The sequence below is a fragment of the Aulostomus chinensis genome, chromosome 6 (genome assembly GCF_037954235.1).
Source record: "Aulostomus chinensis isolate RoL2024-O1b breed Wild chromosome 6, RoL_Achi_v1.0, whole genome shotgun sequence".
In the NCBI taxonomy this organism is placed as follows: Eukaryota; Metazoa; Chordata; class Actinopteri; order Syngnathiformes; family Aulostomidae; genus Aulostomus; species Aulostomus chinensis.
The window spans coordinates 14,855,984-14,880,410 of record NC_141325.1 but is presented as its reverse complement, the minus strand read 5'-3'; the positions used below and the strand labels follow the sequence as shown (position 1 = coordinate 14,880,410).

The 24,427-nt window shown below is 43.6% G+C and overlaps 3 protein-coding genes across 5 annotated transcripts in view; 1 reads left to right on the top strand and 2 right to left on the bottom strand.

Moving 5' to 3' along the window:
- The first annotated feature begins 1,022 nt into the window (after positions 1-1,022).
- On the top strand, positions 1,023-17,965 carry gldc (glycine dehydrogenase (decarboxylating)). Its single transcript, XM_086206689.1, has 25 exons — positions 1,023-1,406; positions 1,521-1,599; positions 4,396-4,531; positions 4,953-5,117; positions 5,547-5,624; positions 6,383-6,530; positions 7,225-7,421; positions 7,509-7,605; positions 7,815-7,920; positions 8,073-8,212; positions 8,441-8,521; positions 8,660-8,757; positions 9,054-9,138; positions 9,236-9,277; positions 9,367-9,509; positions 10,156-10,231; positions 11,874-11,999; positions 12,663-12,812; positions 14,205-14,317; positions 14,490-14,631; positions 14,791-14,902; positions 14,999-15,094; positions 15,212-15,384; positions 15,475-15,555; positions 16,299-17,965. The coding sequence occupies exons 1-25, from the start codon at positions 1,119-1,121 to the stop codon at positions 16,437-16,439; spliced, it is 3,093 nt and encodes a 1,030-aa protein (XP_086062815.1). The 5' UTR covers positions 1,023-1,118; the 3' UTR covers positions 16,440-17,965.
- LOC147260226 (monocarboxylate transporter 13) lies at positions 17,761-22,849 on the bottom strand. Of its 2 annotated transcripts, none has more exons than XM_086206690.1 (5): positions 21,825-22,835; positions 21,075-21,304; positions 20,851-20,994; positions 19,525-20,286; positions 17,761-18,941 (listed from the first exon to the last, which is right to left on the bottom strand). In XM_086206690.1, the coding sequence occupies exons 2-5, from the start codon at positions 21,274-21,276 to the stop codon at positions 18,769-18,771; spliced, it is 1,281 nt and encodes a 426-aa protein (XP_086062816.1). In that variant the 5' UTR covers positions 21,277-21,304; positions 21,825-22,835; the 3' UTR covers positions 17,761-18,768. The 2 variants fall into 2 exon arrangements, with proteins under 2 accessions (XP_086062816.1, XP_086062817.1); XM_086206691.1 differs by having other exon boundaries at positions 18,772-18,941; positions 19,488-20,286; positions 21,825-22,849.
- Positions 22,850-23,786: 937 nt separating this feature from the next.
- The window catches only part of jak2b (Janus kinase 2b), a 31,966-nt gene continuing 31,325 nt past the window's right edge, over positions 23,787-24,427 (bottom strand). For both annotated transcript variants that reach the window (XM_086206687.1, XM_086206688.1), the window contains exon 24: positions 23,787-24,398. In XM_086206687.1, the coding sequence (XP_086062813.1) occupies positions 24,297-24,398 (102 nt within the window). In that variant the 3' untranslated portion in view covers positions 23,787-24,296. The remainder of the gene's footprint in view (positions 24,399-24,427) is intronic.

The following is a 24,427-nucleotide window of genomic DNA, read 5'->3' as shown; positions in this document are numbered from 1 at the left end:
AAAGTCAAGGTTTATTTGTTGCTGGTGTTTGAGTTGATAGTAATTAATACAGTATCGGGAACAGGCGTCATTTATTGTGAATCCTTATGAGATGATCATTGATGGGCCGAGTTTTGCTACGTATGACAACAGTTCTGGTGTGGGTGCGTTTGTGATGTCTCTGCAAATGTTTGGTCACATGAATGCTAAGTGGCCTGAGTGATTGGATCCTTAATGCATCATGGGTGTCTCATCCACTTCTGATTGCAGGCGATCAGAAAGCTCGAAGTTGTTGTTGTTGTTGTTGTTGTTTTTCTTTTAAATCTGCAGTTCAGGACCAGAACTCTTCCTTCCTATGCCCAGACTTTGTGTTGTGCACGTAACCCGTTTTTATCCGCTGTCTGTTCAAGAAGCACCGAGATCAACTTCTGATCTCAATCCTGACATCCTCTTCTTTCATGGTAAAGCAGCGTCTATTTCAACCTTATATGCTGCTATACTTTTGCGATCAAGTTCAGGAGGCCCTCAAAGTCCCCTTTACGTCCCTGACACCCGAGGCCCCAGAAACACCACTGATGTTCTCTCCCAAAGCCATTGACAGTTAATCCCTCTCTAAATCAAAAAGGTGCAGGAGAGAGTTTGGACGATAAAGAGTACGGTAAGTGCCAAAGGTAATAAGCTCCGATTGTGAAACAAATGATTAAAACATACAAGTGTAGTTGACATATTTGGGAGAGGAAGTTCTGTTTCATAATGAAGTCAGATTTATTACCAAAGGCTGATTATTGACAGCAGTTTGACGGACATGCCTCTTTTGGTCAGCTTGTCTTGATGCTGACATGTTCGACTATTAAACTGACTGTTCACCTGAAATATGCGTGGACTCACACTTCTTTATTGTGTCCATCTCCTGGCCGCTGGGCACGTAAGAAAGTTTAGCAGCTGTTTCACCAGGGCTCGTCACTACGTCACGCAGCCGCTCGCCTCTGATTGGCTCGCTCTTGTGCAACTGTGCAGTTGTATAAACTGCAGTTTGAAGGAGTTGGCAGAGTCTCCTGCAGGGATCGCATCAGTCTCCGCAACGGGAGGAAAGAGCCTCCAGTCGTTTCTGCGGACTTGTCTTGGAAAGTGATTTAGAGATGCAGAGCTGCGCCAAGTCCTGGGGGGTCTTCTTGGCCAAGTCGGTGAAACCCGGCGCACCGCGCAGGCATCTGGATGACAAGAGCCGCGTGGTTTGGAAACTTCAGCGGCGGATCGGAAGCAGCGGGGCATCCCTAACAACAGCAACCCGGGGTCTGCGGACGTCTGCAGCCCTCTCATCCAGACAGATAGACAGAATTCTACCCAGACACGATGATTTCTCAGAGAGGCACATCGGCCCAGGTGAGAGGGAGAAGAGAGAAATGCTGGATGCTCTGGGACTCGAGGTATGGACTACATAAATAGTTTTTACTCTCTCCACCACGAGCACATCTTTAAGCAGGCTTTTTTGTTGTTGTTGTTGTTGTTGATACTGATTTGCAAATAATTTCCCCTCTAAGTCGATCGACCAGTTGATCGACAACACAGTTCCATCCTCCATCCATATGAGGCGGAGTATGAAAATGGATGACCCAGTGTGTAAGTTTTGCTTTATTACAATATGCATTTACTGCTATAATTATCTCATGATCGGCCTAGATGCTTTTTTTTTTGGTTTAAAACGATAAATTATACTGAAATAAATGCAAAAATAAGCAGCTCTCGTCCTGTGCATGAAGGGGTTTTTTCCCCCCCACAGTAAACGGGCATCAGCCGGAGCAGAGTGAGTGGCTGAAATGTAGGTTGCACCTCTATTGTGCGCCGTGGTGCGCTCTCCCCAGTTAAGTCTTCCTTTGAACATATTTGGAGTTGTTTTTGCGAATCTCCTGCCGGGAAGCCGATGCTCATAGGATGGCTACTGGAGTGTAAAGTTGAGCCTTGAGCTCCGGTCCCAAGTCCAGTTCAATCTGGTTACAGCGTTCACATTACATCACAGCCGAGGGGGTTCCTAATAAGGTGACATCGGTATGTTTGCATGGCATTTGCCTGCATGATTCCCCCCCCCCCCCCCTTTGTCTCCCATGCAATACATTTCCATTTCAACTCTCCTTGTGAAATATTAAAAACAATTAGTCAGAGAGGACAATATCCTGCAAACAATTAAAGAAACAGTGATTTATTTAAATTGACTGTAGTAGCAGATACAGCCTCCATAGTACATGAATGATAAATGTTTTCAAATACTAACACATGACCTTCATGAAGGGAGCTTTTGTGTGTATTTGCTGAGGTGGATGTTTCTATTTTGATTGCAAAAGATAAACCGGGATATAAACGAATGCAAAGTACATCTCATTACACTAAACAGATAAAATTTATAAAATAACCTTTGTTATTTTTTTCGATTTGAATTGGTTGGAATGATGGAATTGTGTAGCAGAATTTAATGTTTTATGATAATCCGATATAATCTGAAAGTCATTGTATGAAAGGATTATTTAACCGAAGGAAGGAAAGGAAGTTAGCTCTGTATATTGAACTGTAGATTGGGTTTATGTGGTGAGCTCGTGGGGGATCAGAAAAAAAAAAACCCATAAATTTGGTGGGGATTCTGATGTCACTCGCATATCAGCTGACTTCATGCATCCTTGATCCTTGCACTGATCCGGGTTCCATTTCACAGCATGCAGTGTAACATAAAAGCAGCATAATCCACCAAAGGAGGCGTCACTGATCCATACACAGTCCAGAGAAACTGTTCTGGAAACACTGAAATTTAAAGTGTTGGTATATTTTTTGCTGTCTTTAATTAAAACAATAAGGGGCTGTGTAGTTAATGACAGCTTAATGATGTTACCATGATGCCAGCAAACATCAATAATATTAAAAAAAGAGAGAGCTGTGGTAGCTGAATCATTATCCTTAGGTGAGTTTCAGAACAGGATCAGGTGCATCTCTAAACCAGGCAACTTCATCATGTGTGAGACGTTGCAGAGAAATGCTTTATCTCCTGTCATATTCCAAATTTTAGGAAAGAAGTAATCCAAATCACCTGGTCTGACCACCCTGCTGTCAGCCTCCTCTCTGCCTCTGTCAGGTTTCATAATACAACAAGCCATGCTGAAGAAACAAACTGGAGGCTGTGCTGGTTTTCTGCTTGTTCAGCTTTCGAGGGCTTCAGTTTGCAGAGCCAGCGAGGGATTCTCTCTCCAACAATAGACCTCCTGGATGGCTCTGAATCAGGCTTTTTTTGCTGCTCTGTAGAACTCTGGGTTTATGGGAAAGCGGTCCTCCTACTGAAGCAAACTCATACAAACACAATCAACAACAAATCTGTTGATATACAACTTTTTTTTTTATGGGTTTGAATTGCATGGGTTCTCTTCCTCTCAGCATCGAGAGGTATCTTTCTTTTCTGCAGCAGGAGTAGTCAGGGCTCCGGGTTCAGACGAGTGCTATTGTCCATTCCTTGGAGTTGCTAGGCAGCCAGGAAGGCCGGAGGAATCTCAGTGGTTGGTTGTGCGTTGGCAGAGCTCTCTTACAGCAGAGGAGTGAGGCTAAATTTCTAGCCACTGGGAAGGAACCCAAACTGTATGGACCTAGTTGTGCTCTTGGTATTTGTTTTTCACGTAGACAGAAATATCTTCATTATTTTCTTTCATTACTGATTTTTTTTTCAGGCATATTCTCGGTCTTACCTTTGAGAATATCGGATTTTAGAGGATTTTCTTACTATATTAGGGGCGAGTGGCGACTGAATGATATCACGCCACTGTGATTCTTTAATCTCATTTGCTACGCAACCAATTTAGATGATCACATGACCGATGAGATGCTGCTCATCAAATCTTTTGGCTGTTCTTGTTTGACATTGAGAATTTTATCAATCATTTTTGGAAAGGGAATGCTTTTATTACTCCTCTTTTATTCCTTTTTTTTGGTGATATTTTAAAGCCGGTTTTGGCTGGCAACAGATATGTTTTTGATATGTTAGGAATAGCCCTTAAATCATATATTTCCTGTTGTTTCCTCATCAATGATGATGAGACTTCAGTAAAATTAGGCTGATATATAGGCTGTTGGACTGTTTCCATGAATTTATATTATTGTGCATCCTTGTATAAAATTATTAATAATAACAATACAGAGACTTTGAGGATTAAAAATCTGTAATTTTTGCAGAAAGATGAAAAGATTTTTTTTTTTTTTAGAGAATTCCATTCATGAATTCATTGTAGCATGGCTCAGATCAACACAAAAAATTCTGAATTGGTTTGGTATGACAAGTCATCAAAGGTAGCCATTGTTTGCAAATGTTGGTTGGGTGTTAAACTGTAAATACTGTATGTCATGTATAAATTATCCAGCAATAAATTCCTCTTGTCCTACTTTTAGGTGAGAATGATGTTCTTGAGTCTCTACAGAAGATTGCCTCTAAGAACAAAGTATGGCGGTCCTACATCGGCATGGGCTACTACAACTGCTCCGTGCCGCCCCCCATCCAGCGCAATCTCCTGGAGAATGCTGGCTGGTGAGTGGATTAGATAGATAGATAACCTGTCCTCACAAGACCACAAATTATTTAGAGTGCTCTAATCACGGCCCTTGTGTCGAATCATGTTTATGTGAAAAGTTTGGTCACTCATTTCAAGTTAAATGCTCATGTGGAGAGTAACGTGCCTTTAATAGGAAGCCATGTGACTTCAGATGACTTTATTCATGAGATCTGATGGTTTGATTCCCTCCTCTTCGTCTTAAACAAGATTTTTTTCACCAAAATCCAAATCAACCATTCTTTTCCCCCCAGTTCTTGAGTCAGAGGAGTCATACAATGCATTCCGCAGCCCGCTCTTGGTTCCTTGGTTGGTTGGTTGGTTGACTAACCAGCTTGGAACCATTGTCCTTGTGTCCATGCTAACTCTGGTGATTCATTGTGTATCTCTTGTCCTCAGGGTGACTCAGTACACCCCCTATCAGCCAGAGGTCGCCCAGGGTCGCTTGGAGTCTCTTCTCAACTACCAGACCATGATCTGTGACATCACAAGCTTGCCTGTGGCCAACGCCTCCCTGCTGGACGAAGGAACGGCTGCCGCTGAGGCCATGCAGCTTTGCCACAGGTACTTACAGCGTGAACCGCCTCAGACCACAAACATGGAGACAGAGAACAAGTGTTACTTCTCAGATTGCTTCATGAAATTGCATTTACCGGTAATCAGAAGAATAAATCCTGCAGACAGATGCAGGTAGGCCTATGTTATCCACAAGAGGAAACTAGGAGGAAAATGCAGGCCTTTTTAAAAACCTAAAATACATGCGTCGTCTAGACCAACACTAAGTAGCTTATTAATATTAAAGTCTTAAGTTCCTTTACAGTCGATGGAGCAAATTCCTGGAACGCTAGAGGGGATTGGACAGCATCATGAAAAGAAACTGGTGCACGGATGATGACGGAATCAGTTTAAATCATCGTCATGTTTACATGCATGTGTTAGAATATTTTTGCTGTAGTCGCCACCCTCACCATTTTTTGTGTTAATTTCTCACAGACAGAACAAAAGAAGAATCTTCTACATCGACCCTCGTTGCCACCCTCAGACCATTGCTGTGGTGCAGACCAGAGCTAAGTACGTACTATACACACTAAATCAATATATGGGGTCTGTCTTTTCTAAATGAGTCATGTTGTGTCTTGACAGGAACTAAATGAGTTAACAGGAAATAAACAAGATTATTTAATTGCAGTCGAAACCGAACTGAGGCAATTTAAAGTTTGCCCAAACCCAGAATACCTCTTCAGGAACTCTTGAGAGTGTCTTGTCTTATAGACTTGCATTTTTAGGTAAAACTAATAGTGTCGGTGTAATTTTGACGATAGGCTGACAATGGTGCCTCTGTCATACCTCCTCCAAGCTCTGTACGTCTGTTTCTGCTCTTCTTAACTTGAGCTGCCTGTGTATTACACTCCTTCCAGCTTGCTACGCTGGTGTCTAGTACTGGAAAGTAGCTTGGAATTTTCTCTACAAAACCAAGTCTGGCGTTAAAGAGGATGACATGAAAAAGAAAATCAGGACCCTTACCCACTGCTAGCCACTCAGTCAGTGCAATTCTAGCTGTTCGCAATTGCAATGAGATCAATCAGATATAAGAAGGATGTCTGGTAGAAATAAGTATTTTCACTTCATGGTCAACCATGTTTGATTTCCTCTCCGTCACAGTCTTAAAGTCATTATGTCTGATGTCACATGATCAGTTTACAATAATGCAGCACTCCACCAATGCTCAGATTAATAGCTTTGATCGAACAATTCTCCGGAGTTTTACCACTTTTCTCAGGTAAGGCTGTTGCTACACAGCAAAGTTACATGATTCTGTTATTTTGAAGCTACATTGGGGTAAAATTGGTGCTGAAGCTGCCTCACGAGATGGACTTCAGTGGGAAAGACGTAAGCGGCGTGCTCTTCCAGTATCCAGACACCGATGGCAGGGTGGAGGACTTTACCGCCCTCGTAGACCGCGCGCACAAGGGAGGGGTAAGTATCAAGAAAGACTAACCCCATAGAAATTGAACACAATACACCGCCTACTTTCCACGTTGTTCTCGTATTCTAGCAAGAGATGCTCTTTATAGGTAACGTATAAAAGTATATGCTGATGACCCAGCTGTTTATTTTCAAATTTTCCTTTTGCAACTTTTAATTGATGGTTGATAGGTATTGATCTAATATCATATTTGGGAACAGGACCAGGACTAGATTGTGTGTAAAGACCCCGAGACACCAGGGCGTCACTCCTGTGTGTGTCTGCTCTTTATCCCAAATGTTTGCTCTAATTGGTCGTGTCGGTCCTTGTCTGGCCGATTGAGCGCGATGACTCAGCCGAGGCAGTCGGTCAGAGACATAACTCTGATTGGCTGGTCAGCTGCAGCAAGTCGGTACAGGAAATCAGATGTAAGCACCGGTAGCAATAACGAATAAAAGACAATTCAAAGTTTATTGAAATAGAGTCTTAACTGACTTTGCAATGTTTATGTAAGAACTAGTGAGGTGACGCTGGTTTTAATTAAGCGATACATGAATCTCAGCCTAGGCTGGAGGACTAAACTAAGTCTGAACATATGAGCAACTCTGTGGTGCTCCACTGTGACATTACATAAACACTAAAGATTTATCAGTCTTTTGGCCAAAGACAGTGGATGAAGACGCTTTCCTAATATTTCATTTTCAGGCCCTGGCGTGCTGTGCCACAGATCTGTTAGCTCTCTGTGTGCTACGTCCTCCTGGAGAGTTTGGGGTCGATATCGCTCTGGGAAGCTCTCAGAGGTTCGGAGTTCCTCTCTGTTACGGTGGTCCTCACGCTGCCTTCTTTGCTGTTAAAGACAACCTGGTCCGAATGATGCCGGGCAGGATGGTTGGAGTCACCAGGTGAGATACAAGGCTCACTCGTCGGCAAGTTCAGGTGGGCATGACAAATCTTTACATTCCAACTAAAAAGAGATATTTACATTTCAGGGATGCAGCTGGTAAGGAAGTATATCGTCTTGCACTGCAGACCAGAGAGCAGCACATTCGCAGAGACAAAGCAACCAGTAACATCTGCACTGCTCAGGTATGACCACATAATACATGTAAATCATTAATAAAAAGGAGAAAAACAGACCGTCCACATAAGATATGATGGTAAAATGGGACAAAAATTAAAGGACCTGCATCGTAGAGTCTCAGATTTTTTTTTCTACATCACGTCACTGTCATTTCCTGTCATTTGAATTTCACTCAGAAATGTGACTCAAGTGTATTTTTCATTCTGACTACCAGGCTCTTCTGGCCAACATGGCTGCTATGTTCTCTCTGTATCATGGTCCTCAAGGACTCAAACACATTGCTGAGAGAACACACAACGCTGCTCTGATCCTTGCTGAAGGTAAAGTTGTTTAAATCAGACTTTACAGGATGCAGCACCTCAGTTCTACCAACCTGAGGTTGCTCCTTCTCCCTCGAATATGTTAAAAGTTGGAGATGCAAACCCTTAAAGTCTGATCAGTACCTAATTCTTCACACTGCACTTTGTTTCAGGACTGAAGAGAGCAGGACACAGGCTGCACAGCGAGATGTTCTTTGACACTCTTAAGATCAGCTGCGGCGTTGCTGCCAAAGACATCCTGGAGAGAGCCGTGCAGAGGCAGATAAACCTGAGGGTCTACTCTGAGGGCGTGGTGAGATGGAAAACTAATCATGACCTGCAGTGCCAGTTAGTATGAATGTTTGTTTAGGTGGAAAACAAACATTGGATTAACAGCGGTGCATCGACCTTTTATAATGAGAAATTCCCCAAATATTCTAAAAGTGTCGTTGCGGCGTAAAAGCATGCATTTATATTACAGAATACAGTTATGTAGTTAGTTTTGTAATTGTGCTTTTCCTTTTATTTCTGTGTGGTGTAGTTGGGTGTTTCTCTGGATGAGACGGTGACAGAAAGGGACCTGGACGACTTGCTGTGGGTTTTTGGCTGCGAATCCTCAGCTGTATGTTGATTCTTATACAGTCAGCTCAGTCATTATTTCTTCACTTTATATATTTCCTCTGTCGTTATTTTATCTATCAAGCTTTTAAAATCTCTTTAAAATCGCTACTTGTATTTTTTTGAAATCCTTCATTGTCAGGAGCTGATCGCTGAAAAGATGGGCGAGCGAGTGAAAGGAATCATGGGAAGTCCCTTTAAAAGGACAAGCAAGTATCTCACCCATCAGGTCTTCAACAGGTTAGTTGGTTACACATTAATATAACTGATAACAATACAACAACTTGTACGCTGAGGATGCTATTATTACAGGAAATGTGAGGTTAAATATAAAACATAATATTTTTACATTTAAGTACCAGAGCATCTTTGGGACTTGTTTGTTATAGAGTAGAGAGTTTTATCTTTATTAGCACCATAAAGCCAGCCTTCTCACATGTCAAAGTAGCCCAGTTTGTTCTCTGACATAACCACTGAGATAAACAGTTAGCATGCCTTTAGCATCTCCTCAGTCACCCACTGGTTCTTGTCCACAGTTACCACTCTGAGACCAACATTGTTCGATACATGAAGCGCCTGGAGAACAAGGACATCTCCCTGGTGCACAGCATGATCCCTCTGGTTCGTCTTCAAAGCAGAAAGCCTGTTTAGAAATGTAGATTCCATTCATGACATATTTGAGGTGTGTGCATAGGTTTAAGTTTGCTTTTGTCCTCAGGGCTCCTGTACTATGAAGCTCAATAGTTCCTCAGAGCTCATGGTGAGTAATTCAATACTTTTGTCCAAACTACCTATACAACTGTTGTAGTTTTGTAAAGTTGCATTTTGTGTGCTCTCTTACTCCTGTAGCCCATCACCTGGAGGGAATTCGCCAATATCCACCCGTTCGTGCCTCTAGATCAGGCTGAGGGCTACCAGAAGCTCTTCAGACAGCTGGAGAGGGACCTCTGTGAGGTGACAGGCTATGACAAGATCTCCTTCCAGCCGAACAGGTAAGGCATGTTTATCCCAGCATGTGTTTGTAGCAGAACTGAGGATGGCGCATAAAGGGATGCTCAAGTCTCTTGAGGCTGTGGAACGTCATGAAGATTTAAGATTCAGGATTTCTTAACGTGAAGATATGAAAACTCACCCATTTCTCAAACAAAGAAACATTTTATGAGGGTTAAAATCTGGATGCATGTACAAGAACTGTACCCTGAAGAGTCAAAATAATAATGATTAGACTTTTAATAATCCATTATTTTATCATCAATAACCTTTGATAAGAGACCAAAACAAGGAAGCAAGGCCCTGTTAGCACTTCTCATTAGCATCGACGTTTTTGCGTCTTGAGATTTTGGCACTAGTTTCAGACTTCAGTGGGTTGCCAGTAGTCAAATATTAGGAACTATATGGTCTTATTGAAGTTTTGCCCTGATAAAGCACACACCCACTGCAGTTGTCCATGATCACTTATCAGTGTTTATGAACAGCACACGTTCTACATTGGCCTAGATAGTTATCACACACCTTGCTTTCCATCCAGGCTTTCACTCCTCTAATGGAAATGTCTGCACACTGCTCTTTGATCCTTGTAGAAGAAAAAGGGCGGAGCTGTGTAGTACCTGATTATGGTTTACTTTCTTTGTCTTCCAGTGGGGCTCAGGGAGAATACGCTGGCCTGGCAGCCATAAAAGCCTACCTGAACTCAAAGGGGGAGAACTCGAGGAGTGTAAGTTCTTTACGTTGTCGCTTCATTAACGCACACATTCACACTCTGATGTATCAGCTCATCAGAAATGATTTGGGGTTTCCACAACGTCTCTTCGACTTCAACTTTATTTCCTGAGTCACGCCCCCCCCCCCTAAAAAAAAAAGCCCAATTATTCTGCAGTCTGTTGATGTCTGTGTGGATCAGTGTCAGGTAGAAGTTAATAAGACGTAATAGCTGCCAACGTGATTGGATGGTTGAATAAATTCCCTCTGAATGAATCTTGGGTCAGCATGTAACAGCTGTTTAAAACCTTGGTGTTTGTGCTATGGATTGTATGAAATCATGTTTTTAATAAAATTAAAAATGTATTTATCAAATTAGAGATACGTTTAAAAAAATTACAAAAATAAATAATGCTGGGAATAGTAATGATAAGCAAAAATAACAATTGGATAGCAACTCAGTTACCTGCAGTGTATTTCCTTAAATCCTGATTATTTGCATGACAATATGCCCAGAAGTTTAGATTAAAGGCCTGCTTAACTGTGACACTCCCCCCTGAACCTGAATATAAATTCAGATATTTAAATAGGACCTGTTTTTAAAAAAATGAAGCTAAAAGAGAGTGTAAAAGGAAGCAAGATGACTATAATTTCACTGCTATTCTTAGTAATCATGATCATGACGGGGCTGATGTGTGGTTGATTTATCACCTTCTTGATTATGCTGACTGGTCAACAAAGAGTACCAGTGTGTACTGCTGAAGCCCTATCAGCAGTCAGCAGTCAGATTTATTGTTCGCATGCAACAGCAGGTCACTTTGACATCACGGATTAACACGTTTGAGGAATCCTGAGTGACAGATTCCTTCACCTCTGATTGGCAGTAGCTGGAGGCTGGGGGTGAGATAAGACGGCCCCTCAGATTAAAGGCTTGCTGAGTCAGGTGTTTTCTTTCTGTACTGTAATTTGGCCTTTGTTTTTTAATAGCTCCCTCATGGGCACATCTTAGATAGTGGCCTGATCTCTCGAAACAGTCGAAGTCCAAAGTGACTGAGCAAACAAAGGGGCTGAAAACTCTGCAATCCCACCATAGGTTAGCTGCTTCCAAGATTCCATATTTGGTGGTTTTAAGACGCGTTTGCGTCAGTCCCACGAGTCACTTGCGGTGGTCAGAGTTTCTGCAGTCAGTCATTTGTCAACATTACCCAACCCCCGCAGGTCTATCTGCCCCAGTGTTCTTATATGAATAACTTCCAAAAATTGCGGAATTGTCCTCCAAAAAAGGGATAAAATCAATTAGTGACCTGCAGGCAGGTTACACATTTGTTTGCCAGATTCCACCAAAGTGAGAGATGGTGAATCAGAGGATAAAGGCCAGATCCAATGACAAACTGACATGAGTGTTGTAATAAACTTGACTTGTTTTCAGTATTAGTAGTAGTAGCAGAAGGGAAACTTGTAGAATTCTTTTCTGCTAAAATAACTTAAGAAAAGGAGTGAAGATGTTTGCTCCCACCATTTAATCGTCTTTTAGTGTCCTAGGAAGGGTTTTCTTTTCCCTTTACGACAAGAGGTTACAGTCATAATATGAATATATTTTTTAGTATTTGAAAACCGCAGGGAACCTTCGTTGAAATACTTTTGTGCGTGCGTGACAGGTGTGTTTGATTCCCAAGTCGGCTCATGGCACAAATCCCGCCAGTGCTCAGATGGCTGGCATGAAGGTGCAGGTGGTGGAGGTGGACAAAGATGGTAACATTGACTTGGCTCACCTCAAGGCTCTGGTAAGGTTCACTTATTTATTTTACTTATTTATTTGAGTTGATTGAAGGGGTGGCACGGTGGTGCAGTGGTCAGCACTGTAGCCTCACAGCAAGAAGGTTCCGGGTTTGACTCCCGGCTCCATCACGGGATCTTTCTGTGTGAGTCTCCATGTTCTCCCTGTTCCTGTGTGGGTTCTCTCTGGTACTCCAGCTTCCTCCCACAGTCCAAAGACATCAAGAGGGGACGAGGCTGATTGATACTCTAAATTGACCGTAGGTGTGACTGTGAGTGTGAATGGTTGTCTGTCTCTATGTGTTGGTCCTGTGATGGACTGGTGACCTGTCCAGGGTGAACCCTGCCTCTCGCCCGAAGGCTGCTGGGATAGGCTCCAGCCCTCCTGCGACCCTTAACAGGAATAACAGGAAGAAAATGAATGGATGGATGGAGTTTATTGAATTGAGAGAATGCACATTAATCAACATATCAACAGCGGCATCAATGTTAATATGCCAGATTTATCACAATTTGCCAAACTTATTCTGTAGTCCACAGGCAGGTATTTCATACTTCTCTCTTTATTGATTAAAATTAATCACAAAGACTAATTGTATCCACTAATCAGTCATTGAATTTGACCTGTCATACCAATGAAAAAAACACCCTCTGCCCGTCATCTCCTCCAGGTGGATAAACACAAGGTCAGTCTGGCGGCCATGATGGTCACCTACCCCTCCACCTTTGGCGTATTTGAAGAACACATCCGAGATATTTGTGATCTGATTCATGTCAACGGCGGCCAGGTGTACCTGGACGGCGCCAACATGAACGCCCAGGTGAGAGGAGATACTGAACCTAAATGCTATTCAGGGACATAAAGAATCTAATTATGATTGAAACGGATGTCCAGTATAGGGATAAGGGTTTCTGGATGCGTGTTATCATGCTGTAAATAGATGATCTTTGATCTCGACCGGTCTCCTCCTCCACCAGTCACTGACAGACTTGCAGACCTCTCCTCCTCTGACTGAGATGATGTACAATTCTTTTCTTTTGTAGTTTTTGAAGCAGAAAACTTCCCTAAAACCGTTGAAAATAATCGAGGACGCCTAAATATTCCTATAATGTTTCATATAAGTACTTGTCTGACTTTAGTATATGTAATAAAACCATTATGTATGATTAGAAATAAGCTGTCAAAATAATGGATGTCTGACATAATCCAGTGTTTCACTGATGCGTCGTTGTCGTCATCGTCCTCCGCTTTATCCGGTGGGTCCGGGTCGCGGGGGCAGCAGTCTCAGCAAGGAAGCCCAGACTGTCCTCTCCCCAGCCACTTCAACCAGCTCTTCCGGGGGAATCCCGAGGCGTTCCCAGGCCAGCAGAGAGATATAATCCCTCCAGCGTGTCCTGGGTCGGCCTCGGGGCCTCCTCCCGGTTGGACATACCTGGAAAACCTCCAGAGGGAGGTGTCCAGGAGGCATCCTCACCAGATGCCCAAACCACCTCAACTGGCTCCTGTTGACATGGAGGAGCAGCGGCTCTACTCTGAGCCCCTCCAGAATGACTGAGCTTCTCTAAGGGAGAGCCCAGCCACCCTGTGGAGGAAACTCATTTCGGCCGCTTGTATTTGCGATCTCGTTCTTTCAGTCATTACCCAAAGCTCATTACCATAGGTGAGGATTGGAACGTAGATTGACCGGTAAATCGAGAGCTTCACCTTTTGGCTAAGCTCCCTCTTCACCACAATGGACTGGTTTAGCACCCGCATCACTGCAGATGCCGCCCCAATCCGCCTGTCTATCTCCCACTCCATCCTGCCCTCACTCGTGAACAAGACCCCGAGATACTTAAACTCCTCCACCTGAGGCAGGACCCCCCCCCCCCGACTGATTGATACGAGTAAACCAAAAATACTTTGGTTTGAAATTAAATGATCTTATAATCACAGTTGCTTGTTGTCTCCTGGCATTGAATAAGCGAGCCGTTCATTATCATGATCAAAAGGTACAAATTGATGATATTAATTTATCTGTGGGTACAATGGCATTGAGTTGGCTTTATCACATGCATTTTATTTGTAATAACAATCTGGACGTGACTTAGATGTTAGTTTTTGGTCCAGGTACATTGAAAGACCTTGAATTTTTTTGTCTTGAAATGCTAAAGACCCTGTGACATTCCATTTTATTTAACATTATTCAAACTTTTCTTCTGCTGCGCTCCAGGTGGGTTTGTGTCGTCCAGGTGATTACGGCTCTGACGTGTCTCACCTCAACCTGCACAAGACCTTCTGTATCCCCCATGGTGGGGGAGGACCCGGCATGGGGCCGATTGGAGTGTAAGTTGGGGTGCAGATCCTGTGTGTGTGTGTGTGTGTGTGTGTGTGCGTGTGCATTTTTGATAGATGCTGGCACCTTCTGTTCGTCTTTACATGAAATAATATTTAAGTGTACTTTCATTTTATTCGGTTACATCATACAGTATTGTGCCATTCATCTGCTCCTCATCAGGAAAGCCCACCTAGCCCCCTTCCTGCCAAGCCACCCGGTGGTTCCCATGCAGTCAGTCAACACCAGCAGCTCCCTGGGGACCATCAGTGCCGCCCCCTGGGGCTCCAGCGCCATCCTGCCCATCTCCTGGGCCTACATCAAGGTCCGCCACACTTCACCGAGTTTATCTTCAGTTATTCTAGAAAAAGCTACATAAATTCTCTGAATGTGTCACCAGTCGGTCGTGTAAAAACCAAGAAACTATTGTGTCCTCAGTATGAATTCACAAGCCGGATGTTACCGTCGTGTGTTTGATGTTTAGATGATGGGATCGAAGGGGCTGCTTCACGCCACAGAGGTGGCCATCCTGAATGCCAACTACATGGCCAAGAGGCTAGAGGGTCACTTCAAGATCCTCTACAGAGGACGGAAAGGTACAGTACTGAGGGGCTCTTTCCATCTGTGCACACTGAGGGGATCTCTGTGACCAGTTAGTCCCATTTAAACTGCTCTTGTGTTTGTGCAAACAGGTTTTGTTGCCCATGAGTTCATTGTGGACGTGAGGCCGTTCAAGAAGACGGCAAATATTGAGGCTGTGGACGTGGCCAAGAGGCTGCAAGATTACGGTCTCATAAACTTGGACTCTGCTTCTGTTTTCCCAAGAAATTATAAGATTTGATCTTTTTTTTTTGTCCTATTAATAGAATGAGAAGACTGATTTTATTTTTTGTGCTGGTGTGCAGGTTTCCACGCACCCACCATGTCGTGGCCCGTAGCAGGAACGCTGATGATCGAGCCCACCGAGTCAGAGGACAAAGCAGAGATGGACCGGTTCTGTGATGCCCTGATCGGTATCAGACAGGAGATCGCAGACATCGAGGAGGGGAGGATGGACTCTCGCATCAATCCACTCAAGGTATGTTAGGAGTTATTTTCTTCCATTTTAAGGCACGATGACCGTTACTTTGACATCCCATTGGAGTTCCTCTCATGTGTCTGGTTGCAGATGGCGCCTCATTCTCTGGCCTGCATCTCATCCTCCACCTGGGACAGACCCTACTCCCGCGAGCTGGCTGCTTTCCCCTTGGTCAGTGGCCTCGGATTTTGCACAGTCTATCTTTTACATGTTGCTGAAGGAGCATTACGATGCGGCCTTTCTTGCCCTCTGGTGGTGAAAAGTTCAAATTCCAACAACATTGAACAGATTTTTTTCCTTCCTTCCCACAACCAGTGGGGAGAAAATGATCTTCTCAAGAAATACCCTGAATGTCCTGATTAAGACCGGCTTCATCCTCTTCTTGCTGGAGGAATTTAATAATTCTTATGTTCTTGCAAATTACAAATTACTGTGGTCACGTAAGAAAATGTGTAGCTTCTCAAACGTGAACATTTTAAGCAGTTGGATCATGTAAGAAACAAAATGCTCTATGTGTTTGTGCACTTCTTAAACATTTATTTTTACAATGGCATTTTATATTTCCATATCCATCCAGTTATCCTGCGACTTTTGCTGTTTGCATTTTCTCTGGAATTTTCATTTGTAGTTCTTTTGCTATGGAATTTTTTGGATCATCGTTTGTAACCACTCACGACTATGGACAAAAAAAGTGTTATATGGTACTATTGTCATTTCAACATGAACATTTTTACAGCAAACTATACCATGAAGTACCAGTTTTAGATTTCTCACCCATCTCAAACTCACAGAATAAGACAAATTATACTGAGTGTACACCCCACGGCAACAGCTCAACAAACCAAAAACTTAGATTAATAATATAAAGAATATAAAAAATTTTCATTGCATAATTTTCCTTCTTTACTTTACAGCCCTTCATCAGGCCCGAGACCAAATTCTGGCCGACCATCTCCAGGATCGATGACATCTACGGCGACCAGCACCTGGTGTGCACCTGTCCACCCATGGAGGCCTACGAGTCCCCATACGAGGAGAAGAGGGCCTCCTCATAGACGCTCTCTTAAGCTCAGTCCCAAAGTCTGGCCTAAGACTTGTAACACCCGTCTGCTCAGAGCAAATGTGATGCAGGAGGCTGAAATGACTCCGAACAGTAATTCAGATGTAGTTAAGTAACAGACTGGCTTCTCCTCACATAAAATGGCGAATATAATACTAACCTTTTGATCAGAGTAGTGAAGATGTAAATAAGTCGTGGAACAAAAAAAACGTCTGGTTTGTTCCTAGTAGCGGCTGGGTCGAAATTTAGTGCTGATGTCATGACGCAGTCCCGACTGAGCCTGAGCAGACTTCTCATCAGACTGGGACTGAGCTTCTTTCTGATCCTGTTTTTATTTTTTTAATGTGAGCTGTTGGATTTCCCTGACTCAGATTCTTCTAATGGACCAAAAGGTGCAACTTTTTTTTGCATTTTCCGATGTTGCGAAGAAGTGACTCACCCGAGTACTGTACTTCACACTGAGTACAGTTACATCTTTAAAATGCCCTTGGTGCCTCTATTCTGTTGTGCTTAATAGCTGCCTTGACATTCCCATTTGTTTTTTCTAAAACAGCATTAGGTGTTAGTTTTCTTGTAGGCTTGTTAATATGCATTATTGTATGAAAATGTTTTAATGTATTGTGACATTTGTTGGCCACATAGTCCTAAGTGTTAATTTTAAAAAGGTATTTTCTAATCTTGACTGTAGGAGAAAAAAAACCAACCCTGTTGTATTAAACTTTTGTGTTTAAATGACTGGATGTTGTACGAAGTAAAAGGATGGCGCTCTTGTTTCAGGCTTTGCTGCCACCCAGTGGTGATCAACTCTCATAGCGAGTCATCAATTTCCCCGATTCCTCTGCCATTCAGAAAAATAAATAAATCTAAGTATAACTGGACTTCATATGAGAGCTTAACGTTGTGAAAGGTGTGACTACTTGATCAGGACTTTACAGAACAATGCAAAACATTTACGTGACTGTTGATCTTATTTGGGTTTTTGATGGTTACTTAGCTTTATTGGAGCTTTCGCAATATTCTAAAGCTCTCTGGGAGCTCAGACCTCAAATTTGCAGAGTCAGCTTGAGTTTGTCCATATGTTTCCTCTTACAAAGTTGAATCTTTATTTCAGCCCTGTGACTGAATGGTGATCTGTCTGCTCCCCATAACACCGTACAGAATAAACTAGCTACTGGATGGGTGGACTAATGAACACCGATCAAATGGCATTCTTTTGAACAAAAGACAAATATCTGGCTAAATAATGACGAGAGAAAATCTAATGTCTGGACTGCGTTCAAGCTGCTGGTGGATAAACAGGAACAAGAGACACGAGCGACCGGTGCAGTATTTATTACTTAAAGCGTACTTTTGTTGGTGATGTGGAACAAATTCAAAAGAGTACACACTGTTCTCACATCAAGTAGACTTGGATAGAAAGCACATTCTGGGATGCTAAGTTTTGAACGTGAGGAGGTTGGGAGTTGCGCATGTGTTAATACAAGTTAATTCTGAAAGTTTCATTGTTAAAAAAAAATTAAAAAAAAGTACCAAACCACAGTCATTCCATTGGTAAGAAAATATTTTCTCAATAAAATGAACAACTACACAATAAATACATCCTTTAAAAAAAGATCAGTGACGAATGAAACACTCAAACTCAGAGAAACCTGAGACGCATCACATCAGAAACGCTCCTGGTTACTGATGTCCACCCGGCCTACAGAGGAGCTTCAACCAAACAGTGGATGACGCGGCTGCTCCTGACGAATAACCGTCTCTTTGCTAGAACCTGGGACCTCTAAAAGGACCCCCACTGGCCTGTACCAGTCCAGCCAGTGTGTAATCAATCTGTGCTCCATTCATAGTATAACCTCTGCCCCTCAGCTGCAGCGGGAGAGCGGACCGACTTGAACGACTGCTGCCATTTCCATTTGCTCAGATGTCAACTTTCCTGGGCTGAACAGAACATTTGGTGCATTTTCACCAGCCTGCAACCGGAGCTGTGTAATGAGACTCTGGTGGCTCCTGCAGATCAATTATTTAACTTTTGCATGCTTTAAGTAGGAAGAAGATGGAACTGAACATGCAAGCTTGTTCATGCAGTATCATGAATGAAGGCAAAATTTGACATTTATATGGTGCATGAAAGACTCCATGCAGCGTGTCCCTCTGGAGGTTGGAAAGCATCATCCTGGTTGTACATTTAAAAAATGTTGAATAAAAAAAAAAAATTGGATATCAACACTTGCAGGCAAAAGTAGAAGTCAAAGAGTGCTTCCTGCTGGCCGTGTGTGACAAGTACATACAGTGTGGCACACCTGGACCACACCAGACAGCATGTCTCAGGCCATCCCAGTCCTCCAGCTGGTTTTTGGTTGACAAGCTTCACCCTCCACCACTTTTTTCTTCTGAAGCAGCAAGTCGACAAGGACGACGAACGCCGCCGATGAAATGAGGCAGAGTCCTGAGAGGTAGAAGGCAGCGCTGAAATCCTTCGTCTGATCAACCAGCCAGCCTGCAGACAACATGAGGGTCACAGTGAACCTGTTGCGATGAATAAAATCTATTCTTTCAGGGCAGAAGACCTGCAGTGAGATGCGCCATTAGTTCTCCGATCAAAAAAAAAAAAAAGCAAGTGTCCTCAGTCCCACAGTTGCACGTTTGAGCTTCATTGTAGAGGACGTATGTGTGGAGTTGTACTATAGAGGACTGATCAAATACTGCTCAGAGGAGCTCTTGAAGAACAAAAAACTATCACAAACAGGTTCACTGAGCTCAGAGAAAATGTACACGCAGACCACTGAGTGTGACATCATGACAGTGTGAAAGCTGATCCTGAACCAGCGTACAGCATAGATGAGTGGCCTCCAGCTAAAAGCGGTGAAGTTGGACTTCGGAGAGAAGTAGGACACGTCCAGCCATTACAACGTTACAAAATATGAATGAATACAAACATTGGGTGGAAATCTTAATTTCTATGCATTAATAAAGGACGCCACTCATGGGCAATGAATGCCAAACTCAAAGACAGACAGTCATCGTATTTTCAAGTAATGCTCACCTGTATATTTGGGACAATCTGACTAGAGACGGCTCACCTGCAGCTGGGGGGCCCATGAAGCCACCGATGCTCCTGAAGAGCATGAAGAGCCCCAAGCTGCTGTCCAACCCCTCCAGACTCACAATGTCCACGATGGAAGTGATGTGAATGGCCACCACGCAGCCAAACAGGAAGCCGTAGAGCGCCGAGAAGACCAGGATGACCCAGTAGTTGTGGCTGATGGGCAGCAGCAGGAGCACCACCCCCAGCAGGGTGACCACTATGGTGAGCAGCTGCAGGTTCCTCAGTAGCCTCAGGTTGGCGATCCAGCCACAGATCAGCCTCCCCGCCAGGTCAGCCAGAGCCAGCACCGACAGGATGGAGGCGGGCCAGTACTCATTAATCCCCACACTGGTTACAAAAGGCACCAGAAAGAGAGGTGGGATGTAGAACCCCGCTGCAGCGAAAATGGCGAACATGATGTAGAGAAGGAGTTCAGGTTTCCTCATCAAGGAGCACTGGAAGAGAGATCTCTTTGGTGGCGCGCCTCCTTCTTTGGTTGCTTCCATCGGGCTCTGGACCGTCTCCAGGGGCCTCATGAGAGCGCCGCAGACACACAGGTTGAGTTGAAGACCTCCAATGATGAGGAAGGCCCCCTGCCAGCTGTAAAACTCTATCAGCCACTGGAATAAAGGGCTGAAGACGATGGCAAAGACGCACTCCCCTGAGCTGGCGATGGCGTAGGCTATGGGACGCCACTGCACGAAGTAGTGACTCACCATGCTGTTAGCGGGGACCCACGAGAAAGAAATGCCTGTTCCTGGAAAGAGAAGGCTCACACCTCAACGAATACAATTCCACAGATCTTCTGACTACTGGGGAAAACTTTCCTGACCAGTAATTCTTGAAACTTCTGTTTACACGTGAACTTTGCAAGCCAGTATTCAACTTTCAGTGACGAGCCATGCGGCTTAATACAACATAAACACGTATTCACATAAATCAATGTTATTTTTAAAAAAGAAAAAACAGGGAGCTGATTAGTTGACAAACATTAAACCGCTGCGAACAAAGCACCAACTATTATTTTGACAAAATAAAAGTGTGGAACAGATCAAATCCAGTATCCTGCCTTAGCTGTTAGGTTTAAATACATTGTTTTATTTTGTTGAGGGCACTCAGGTATTATTTGTCCTTCTCAGTCATATTTTATACTCTGAATGTGATGACATCATTGCTGTCAAACATTTTGAATTTGAGGGCAATTCTTGTGGAGCCATTTCTTTAAACCGACAGTTTTTCCATTAATTAAAAAAAAAAAAAAAAAGAAAAAAGAAAAAAGGCTAAAAGCGACCAAAGTTTAAACACTCCCGGTGGATCGTACCTTGCAGGACGCCCATGGTGAGGTACAGCCAAGGCAAGCTGAGGTCCAGAAAGGACAGGAGCATCCCGGAGGCCGTCAGCAGGCCCCCGGCGACGATGACCGCTCTCTGAGAGAACCGTAGGGTCAGAGCGCTGGCTGCTGGAGCTGAGACGATCACGAAAACGCTGTAAGAACATCTTTATTCAAACACACAAGACCATCACATCACCCTTCAATGTTTTTACCTCCGAGGTGAAACATAGCTATGGTTGTGGAGGTGACCCAGGAGGTGGTGCTGGTCTGGACTCCGAAGTGATTCTGGATGTCCAGGAAGAAGAGTCCAAAGTTCTTGAGTACAGCAGTAGTGAGGCCCATGATAAAAAAGGCCGAGACCACCACCACCCAGCCATAACCCCCATCAGGAGGACTGGCTGCCCTGGACTTCATCTACCCCGACGGCTGCTTCCTGTCTGGGCTGAAACGCAGTAAGATGAGAAACAAGCGGGCAGAAGAGAGACACACATTAAGTAGACGACGCTGTCCGGAAGCCTTCTTCTACCTCCAACTTTAAGGTTGCATTTCTCTGGCACCTGTCATACACTCCTGGTGTACAGGGGTTTTTATGTTAAAAACAAAAATCCAAAACGCCACATCTATTCGGAAAGATGAGAGAAACAAAAGACCGTTACTTCAATTTCCAGTCACCAGAGCTGCTGCTCCCCCCCCCCCCCAATACTTTGCAGTTTGATTGCCCACACAATTTAAATAAACGTAATGTCTATTTTGTTTCAAATAAAATATTGTTTTCTCTTGGGTGTATTAGATGGGTAAAATAAAAAAAATATCGAATTCACACAAGACCTGGTGTGCAACTAGTACAGCACTTCAACAAAAAAAAATGTTTGTTGAGAGTTATGACTGTTTCTTCCCGTTAAAATGAATAAATGAATAAATAAATAAATCACCACCGGAGAATTCTCATGCAAACAACTCACCGAAGTTTGAACGCCCCGTCGGCTACTCCTGGTCTCCTTCACACACAAGCGTTTCTGCTGAGCTCATTTCGTTTTGTGTTGTCAGAAGCTTCTAAAGTCACATCTGCGCCATCAAACCCCGCTGACTGGAACATCTCAGTAGATTTGACCTCAGGAGTTCACCGTCTTCAGCAATATTGGCTCGAGCTTCCTCGCACCAAACAAACGGCACGGAGACGTTATGGTTAATTTACGCAGCTGAGGGCCATCACGGTGATTGGTGAGGCCGAACCCAATCCCGCAGAGCTGAGTACCTCCTTCGGACGACTGATAAAGCTTCAAGGTTATTATTAGCCGCAGCACGCAACTTCCGGATTTCAAAATAAACCATCCAAACTGGCGGAGTGTTGATTTTATTTATTTAGATATGGAAAGCCAGATTCAAATTATTCCGTTAATCATACTTTTGACTGAATTTTCCTGTGAATTTAGTAAACAATGATTAATTGTAATGACAACTATTTTTTTCTCGAGCACTTTACCATTCACCATGACTGTACAACATCCCTATATTTTTTTTGTGGTGAATTTTAAACTAGGTTTAATACATTTAGGCTAAATGAATATTTTCCGGGTCGGGGGGGAGGTCTTACCTCAGGTGGAGGAGTTTAAGTATCTCGGGGTCTTGTTCACGAGTGAGGGTAAAATGGAGCGGGAGATAGACAGGCGGATTGGGGCGGCATACGCAGTCTCGCGGGTGCTAAACCAGTCCGTTGTGGTGAAGAGGGGGCTTAGCCAAAAGGTGAAGCTTCTGGAGGGACTCAGAGTAGAGCCGCTGCTCCTCCACGTCGAGAGGAGCCAGTTGAGGTGGTTCGGGCATCTGGTGAGGATGCCTCCTGGACGCCTCCCTCTGGAGGTTATCCAGGCATGTCTAATTGGGAGGAGGCCTCGAGGCCGACCCAGGACACGGTGGAGGGATTATATCTCTCTGCTGGCCTGGGAACGCCTCGGGATCCTCCCGGAAGAGCTGGTTGAAGTGGCTGGGGAGAGGACAGTCTGGGCTTCCTTGCTGAGGCTGCTGCCCCCGCGACCCGGACCCACCGGATGAAGCGGAGGACGACGACGAATATTTTCCACATTCTGATTTCAATTTCTGACTCTGAACATGAGAATTAAAGAAGTGATTACTCTTTAAAGGGGCTGTGCTTGCATTATTATGCTGTCAAATCATCTTTTGTGTCATGAAATGCTTTTAAAATGACAAAAACATAGAAAGATGTCAAAAGAAATACTTGATATGCAATGTACCAAGAGTCAATGAATAAGACATGATGAAGATCTAAGTTTGTATCAACGTAGGACCTATTTATATGTTTCTTTTAGGAAAAAAAACTGTTTTTAGCGTTCATGTGATGTCAACCTGAGCCTCCACATCCATGTAACAGTTCATTGTGTGACAATAAGTATTTCTGTGGCGTTGAGGTTGCTCCGCGATCACAACAAAGATTTATACACACTGTGAAATAATGCAGACATCGCACTGACGCAGTCAATTCCACATTCGACCACTGTGTCGGTTGTAACGGCAGAGTGGTGCTCTGCATTTTCAGTCATGCATGTGATTGTGTATGGCAATTATCTGTAGCCATGTCAAGTTTGTGTGGATTTGGACACCTGGCGAGGACATAAGTGGACTTGGAGGCCAAAAGGTAGGACAGAGGTCTCTTCATTCTGTACTTTCCCTGTAGTGTTTGGTCTCTGTTACATTCGTAGGACCTGAAGGCAAACTCTACTGTTTCAGTGCCAGCAGGGGCTGAAAAGTACTGCAGTGGTCACTCGTTTAAATGAAATCAATCTGTGTTGCTTTAAGAAATGGAATGATTGTTGTATTCATCACGTAATGTCTGACCATATAAGGAGCTCTGAGTGAACATTCCTGGGATAACTGAAGACTGATAACCCAAAATACATTCAAAGCAGAACTGATGCAAACCAACATAGGGCTTTAATCTCCAGCTTCAGCAAATTATAAAAATTTTCTGGACATATGTACACAAATATACTGTAAATATGTACACACATACATAGAAAATAATTGGCTCTATATGTCCATTTTTCTTTGAGAAGGAAAAGGGGATGGCAAGAGCTAGCCCTGCTAGCTGTATGTATGGATCACACAGACGCACGCACGCGCACACACACACAAAGGGAGCTCCTTTGACACAAGCATCTCTAGCTTTAGGCTTGGCAATCTCGTGGACTCCACAGTCTCCACAAAAGTATTCTAGAAACTTTATCCAAAATGTTTGACCAAATGCATTTTGTCCATTCCATGAGTTCCACGTCACATCCAAGACGCCATTTTCTGCACCAGGCCACTAAACTGCTCCACATTCTTGCTTTAGTGTGTCCCAAATTATGGAAACAACATTAAGAGCATCTCGGCTGCAGAGGAGCACGGCACTTCAGGTGATTCTGTTTGATTATTTTCATTCAAATACTGTCCTTGAGGAGGTCAATGCGCAGGGCCAGCTCCTTGAAGGAGGGACGCAAGCCGGGGTCATTGTCCCAGCACTCCTCCATGATCTCATGAATCTGAATGACAGAAAGAGACAGGAAGGATA